Source organism: Netta rufina (genome assembly GCF_964035555.1).
Source record: "Netta rufina genome assembly, chromosome: 1".
NCBI lineage: Eukaryota > Metazoa > Chordata > Aves > Anseriformes > Anatidae > Netta > Netta rufina.
This window is the reverse complement of record NC_140123.1, coordinates 159,220,220-159,227,067: the sequence shown is the minus strand read 5'-3', so window position 1 is coordinate 159,227,067 and position 6,848 is coordinate 159,220,220. Positions and strand designations below refer to the sequence as shown.

General features: G+C 44.7%; 1 protein-coding gene across 2 annotated transcripts in view; it reads left to right on the top strand.

Moving 5' to 3' along the window:
* Positions 1–379: 379 nt before the first annotated feature.
* EEA1 (early endosome antigen 1) overlaps positions 380–6,848 on the top strand; it is a 76,770-nt gene continuing 70,301 nt past the window's right edge. For both annotated transcript variants that reach the window (XM_084303717.1, XM_084303716.1), the window contains exon 1: positions 380–501. In XM_084303717.1, coding sequence (XP_084159843.1) covers positions 478–501 — 24 coding nt within the window. In that variant the 5' untranslated portion in view covers positions 380–477. The remainder of the gene's footprint in view (positions 502–6,848) is intronic.

Below are 6,848 nucleotides of genomic sequence, written 5' to 3'. Positions count from 1 at the left end.
CAGCACCAATAAGCACAGGCTCTGCCTTGATAGAACCACTCTTTTTTTAGCTATGTGTAAGCAAAGTACTAATTCCTGGTGGGTTATAAGGGGCTATGTGACGGGGCAGCCCCTCCAGCCCGGGGCTGTAAGGCAGCACGGGGGCACCCAGAATTCAGCTCCCAGCGGGTTTGGCTCTGTCGGTTGTCCACACGCGCTGTGACGGGGTTCAGGTCCTTCATCGCAGCGCGTCCCCACGGCTGTCCGGGGCGCAGGGCCCCGCTCCCCGAGGCGGTCTGAGCCGTGCCGAGCTGTGCCGAGCTGTGCCGTGCGGTCCCGCCCCGGCTGCTGCTCCGCCTCCCGGCCGCGGCGGCTGTCACGGGGCTCGGGGCCGCGCCGGGCTCCTGCGGGGCGGGGGCGGCGCTGCGCGGGGCCCCGCGGCTTCCCCTCGGCGTGGCGGCCACCGCGAGCGCCCGGCGGCACCCGGGCCCCGCCACCATGTTCAGGCGGATCCTGCAGCGGGTAAGGCGCCCGGCGGGGAGAGGCGGGGAGAGGCTCGGCTCGGCTCGGCTCGGCTCCGCTTCCTGCTGCCGGCCGGGCTCGGGGCGGGGGACACCGGCCCGGCCTGCTTGGCCGCCGCCGCTCCCTCTCCCTCTCCCGCCGGCCTGGCGGCGCCGCGGGGGCGGCTCCGTGCCGAGCCCAGCCGGGTCGGGGCCTGCGGTGTCTCCGCCCGGCGCTGGGCAGAGGCCGCGGCTCCTCCGGAGGCTCCCGAGCCGCCCGCGTCCATCTTGCATCCCCGGAGCCGGCTGAGCGCAGGGCGAGCCCCGCGGCCCGGAGGCTCCCCGGGCGGCTGCCGGGTGCTGGGTGCTGGCTGCGCCCCGCGGCTGCCGCAAGGAGGAGCGGGGGCTGCCGGGCGGCCCAGGGGACTTCACGGTGGCTGCTGGCCTCAAGCACGTGTCCCGAGTTGGCTGCTCCGTGCAGCCTCACGGGGGGAAGGTTGCCCCCGGTGTGCACGGAGAGCTGGTGGGAAGGCGCACCAGGAAGCAGGGAGACCTCGGCGTCGGTCTCACTAAAAGCTGCTGGCGTTTAACCAGGTGTTTTGTTGGTTCTGAGACATAGCAGGCCTTTGAGGAGAGGTTACGCGATGTGCAAAACACCTCGGTACGAGGGAGATTTGCCCCTGAGTGATAAGTTTAGCTGAAAACCTAAAGTCGGTATAAAAGTTTTCAGGTATTAGAAACAGCCGTTTTCACTGGAAATTTTAAACAAATAACCATTCCCCAGGGGTTCCCAAAATTGCAGGATTATAGCAGAGCCAATTGCTAACAGAGGAGAAACAAAACTGCCCCAAAATAAATAAGGAAATGGTAAAATTTGCAAGGGCCTTTTGATTGGTGCAAATAACTATGCTTTTAAAAAATCCCTATTTCATAAAAAACCTTTTCAGCAGAAGTAGTGATTGTACGCATAACCTCACACATACTTTTGTGACCCACAGTCTGCAGTTGGCAAAGTGGGAGGATAACTTCCGATGTGCTTTGGTGCTAAAAGTGAGCCTCTGGTTGCTGTCAAATTTGTGCACAGAGAAAATAAGTATTAAAATCTTTCCTATCTCTGAAGCAGTGATTTGAAAGCCAGGGGATCCTCCTCTTGGTCCTTCCTTGTGTGGCATCAATGTAACTGGTTAAAAGAGAAAAAACAAACCCTTGAAAAAACAATCCTTGCAGTCACTGAAACATTGTTTCTTACATAAGTTTTTGTTTTGTTATTGGCTTATAGGCAACAAGTAAACTTCTCCCTTAAGGTGTCTTTTTGTGGTTCAGAGACTGGCATCAAGCTGTAAAGGAGGAAGACCAAAACTAAAAAGATGCTGTTTGCAGTTTCAGTCACTTACTTGACATTCTGGTTCCTGACGTTCTGAAACATCAGATGCTTCTTTTTACACTCTTCCTGTTGGCTGATGACCTTTTTATTTCCTCCACAGTTTAATTTTTGTTTTTAGAAGAATACCCTCAGTAACTTTGGCATATTTCTAAAACAGAAAGTATTATGTACTTGTTACTACTGAACATCACTCAGTTTCTTTTTGAAGTTAGAGTCTCAGTGCTGTCTTGAACCAGGACCTCCTTTTAGGTCCTTTCGCTGCAGGCTCTTCCTACATTTTATGTGTTTTCAATGTAGTATCTCAAAGATCCATCTGTTCTGTGTGTTTGCACTGTAAAAAAAAAAGTCTTTCATTTAGGCTCTTGTCACTCCTCAGTTTCAGGCATCGTTTGTCATGCTGATCTAGGGAGAAGGTAGTCCTTCCTGAAAGAGGTCTGTGTGGAATGACTGACAGACAACTTTCCTGTCCAGATATTTTGATTTTTATCAGCCCTACTTACACGTATTCCCCGGAGAGCTGTCTGATTACGTTCAGCTCCGAAGGCCCTGTGTGGCCAGTGCTTCCCCTCCCAGTTGGGCATTTACTGGTGGAGCTGGTGACCGCTGCCTCTGGTCTGCTGAAGCAGAGAGCAGACCCCACTTCTTACGTTCACCAGATACCAAAACTTAGATGGGGGCGAGCATTTCTGTAGGGAGGAGGCATTTATTTTTAGTTCTTGGAAAACTAATTACTTAGGCCTTCTTCTTTCTCAGCTGTCCTATCTTGTGGTGAAGAATGCCTCTGGTGGGCCGGCGTGATTAATGTTTACATTAGTTTTTGCCTTAATCCTTCGTGTTTAGCAGGCTATCTCTACCTGTTAGCCACTGTGCTGTGTTTGGGTGGTAAGATGTTTTGTTTCTAACACTACTTGGTACACTTAGGTTCTTGGCAGGTTTTGCAGGCATTTCTGTATCCCAAGTAGCATGGAGATACTTTTCTCTTTCTCCATCCTCAGGACTGGAGATATTGACGTGTCTAGGGTGTGTTGCGTCTCACACGGTGCCAATGATTCTCTTTGTTACGTTTATAATTACAGGGCTGGCGCGTTTCCTCAGGTGGGTGCTGAGCCGTGGCCGTGCCGGTGCCCTCACACAGGGCGGTGGGGAGGCCTGCTCCGAGGGACGGGACAGGCAGTGTGGTGGGGGGAAGGCTTCGTGCCCCCGAGCATGGGAGTCCTTGCCTTTAACGCAGCCGAAAAACAGCTGTCACGCTTCCGAAGAAGTAAACGCTACTACTGTTCCGTACACATGGTGTACTCTGATTCTGGCATGCGAGCTAATTACTTTTAAGTGACAGTGTTATCAGGTGTGCTTAATTAGATTTACAGTGTTTTGAGACCTGGAAATCTCATAGGGAGGCCTTGAAAAGATGTTGACTGCAGAACATTGTTTTGAAGTGTGAGGTAGAATCTATCCAAATAAAAAAACTTGCTCTTTTCTTGGGAAGCTTCTGCAGAGAAAAAAATATTTTGAGTTTGTTTGGGCTATAATGTCTTTAAGGGTAGACACAAGCAAAACAGAGGGATGAAAAATGCACTGAAAGTTGTTTAATACCAGAGGCCTTTGCTGTCTTATCTTTTTGTTCTTGCATCTTGCTAGTTGCTTCAACACCATAGTAGGTTTGGGCAGTAATACCCTTATGCAGTATTTAAACCTGTGCTGGAAAAACTATATAAATCTATATTTGTTAAGACATTCTTGAGGCTTAACATATTTTTCAAAGGTTTAATTTATTCTGAATTTAAAACTGCTGAAAGAGCTTCACAAGTGAATGGAGCGTAGCTATAGACAGATAAATGACTGTGCAAAAATGAGATGGTAGAGATCCATATTTATACTCTGTCATTTTAATGTATTAACTCAACTCATTCATTATATAATTTTCTGTTCCTTTACAGAAAACAAGCTGCACTCGTCTTGCTTTCTGTTGTTAATGATGTTTCTTTATATTAGCTTGCAGTTTGGAGAAAACACAGAGAACAACATGATGAAGTTTAGCATGTCATTTCCACAGCTATAGCGCTATGAGTAGAAATGCATGCTTCTCAGCAAAATAAACAAACAGAACTTGGACAACTAGGAAAGAAATGTGTTGGCTTAGAGACTAATTTTGTGTCAGTCTTATATCTCCATGCGTGGCTTTAGGGATCGAATGTTAGTTATGTTAAAATACATATACAGAAGCCTGTGTGATTCATAAGTCATTCTTCTGCTCCCCTATATAGCCCAGAGCTTTATTAAGTAAAGAATAAGAAAGGTAACTGAAAACAGAGAACATCATTCTGGGTCTCTCCCTAGTTCACAAAGTCTGCGCCCCATTTGGTATGTTGTTCAATGTGTTATTTATTTTTTTAATGGAACATGGCATGGCAGTGGTGTGGGAGCCAAGCTTAAACATGTTTCTGAATGTATTTCATCATGGGGTGCTCAATAGAAGGAAAAAGTCCTGATGTATCGGTCCTCCCATTCTTTATTTGTCTGTTGAAGCACATTGAAATTACAGTACAGCTTTAAAGGATAAGTTAGTTGCATTTATGGTCTTGGTCTCCATAACATCCTTCCAAATTTGTATTAAATTTTTCTTGACAGTTTGTATTAGTTATCAGATGGATGCTGTGGTGCATTTCTCCTGATGTGGAAAGGTACTTAATGACCTTTTTCCTTCCCACCCTTCTTTCTTATGCATGCCACTCATGAGAAGTGTACTAACCTTTCTAAATCTAGCTTTGAATCATGCTTTCCATTTTAAAATGAGCACATTGTGGTTTTTTAAAGCATTAAAAGGATTTTACTAGGTACTGTTTAGTAATTTCTCTCTTTCATATTACATCTAATCAGACAAACCATGCAGTGCCTTTTAGTGTGATTATAGCATGTCTGAGGTGTTCCATACAGCAAGTATTTTAATCAACCTTGTAGTAATAATACAGTAATATATCATCTTTCATCCTCAAGGTTGTAATAATCTCCAGTTTGTGGTGCTAAAACTAGCAGAACCTAATATGCAAGTCTCATTGTGAAACACAGTCCTGCCACATGATAGCTGATGAACTCTGTGCTATTGTGTCGTCTAAGAAGTTACAATATAAAATGAAGAAAATGTTGTTCTTCTGTCTTAGTTGTCACGGGAGGTTCTTGGTTTGGGGAAGAAATGATTGATTCACTATACCGAAAGCATGCTGTCAGATATTGCAAAAGCAGAGGTATATTCTGCCTGCCTCAATAGATGGTCAGACCATCTGTTGCTCTCATTGTCCAGGCTGTCAACTTTTATTCAGTTTCCCTCTTCTGCTGTCCGAGGCTAGGTATGTAAAGGTATATTCTTCAGTTTTTGGAACTGAAGAGAGGAGCTAAAGGCTTCCATTTGTTGTAAAGGATTACATGTACTGCAGAGGTGCATAGCTGTTAATGCCGACACTTTCTCATCCCATTTCTACGTGTGGATGTAGGTATTGGGACAGATAGGGGTTAAATTTCTCAGCTTTTTGGGGGACAGAGGATCCTTTGTAGCTAATTGCCATACAAAATCCTTTTCATCATGCTCAGATTTTTAAAGCCTTTTGAAAAATTCCTGTCATTAAGAAACTGCTTCTGATATCTTGAAATTTCAGCTCCTTTATGGGAGAAAGCTGTGGCACCTGACTTAGTTGTGTTTCTTTATGCAGACATGTATATACATCCTCTTTGGGTTTGTTGTCCTCGCAGAACGTGGGTTCACAAATGCAGTCCAACCTCCTGCTGTGGGCAGGCTTGGCTGCGAGGTCAGAGCGGGCCACTAAGGCCTGTCCTCACTGTGAAGAAACTTCTTACCTCGAGTGGGAACCTCCCATCTCAATGATGACCCCAGAAAAGACCAGAATGAGGAGAGATGTTCTCATAGTTACTGTCACTAGCTCCTGATAGCTCGCTTCTGTCAGCCCTGCTCACTTCCCTTGGGTCAGTCTATGGAGCCGTTCTAAAATTTAACAGTATCTCGCTGGGTATGAAGTCCTTAATCAGTAAACTTGACGTTTTTATTATGTTTGTTTGATTACAAGGCTGTAGTCTTTATAAGAGGTGAAAAATAGAACCTTCTTTACAGAACACAGCAGGAAAATGTACCTCAGTTTCCAAGTATGGAAAAGCTTTCGTGTTGTACGTATGTTGTAAATCAGACTGATTTGTCTGAAAAGAAAGGATATATTCCAGAAGGAAAATCGTAAACCAGAATTTTGGAGACACCAAGATTTAGAAACTAAAACTATTTATCAAATTCTGTTCCTCTGTCTGTGGATTTCAATCTTAGTATTTTAAATTCTATGTCTTTAATCCCCCTACATTAAATTAGAAATTCCTTTATAACATTACATGTATTTCCAGATGGGCTGGAAATGCTGAAGTCACATTACTTCATCCCATTTTCAGTTGTCATCATGGAATTAGATAATGAATTTCTGTTCTTTGTAAAAACTAGGATTGAGTATCAGTATTAAGATAATTTATTTACCAGTGCTTGCTTTATGAATGCTAAACCTTCTGTCATTGGTCAAGCAGTGGAGTTGCGGAGACAAGTAAGAGAAGTTAAATTTAATTTGAAACAAAGTTAGATTTAAATAAGGTTTATAAGCAGTGATCCATCTATCCAATTTTTGAATCAAGTAGTACTTCAAATTTATCTGGAATTTATTTTCTCTGAATCTATGGTTTCAATCAGTAATGTTGTTTTCATTTCCAGCATGCTCATGGGAATTTATTTGTGTAGGTTGTCTTACTGAAAACATGGTTTAACTTAGCCATAAGTTTAACACTTGGGTATTTTTTCTATTTCAAATTACAGCACTAGTGTGCCTTCATGTCTGCTTATCACATCAGCAGGGTCCTTGCTCTTTAATTGTCTTTAATTTTTTGTCTTTGAGGTTGTAGATAAGTTGTCAAGAAAGCAGTATGGTATTGCCACTCCGAAAACG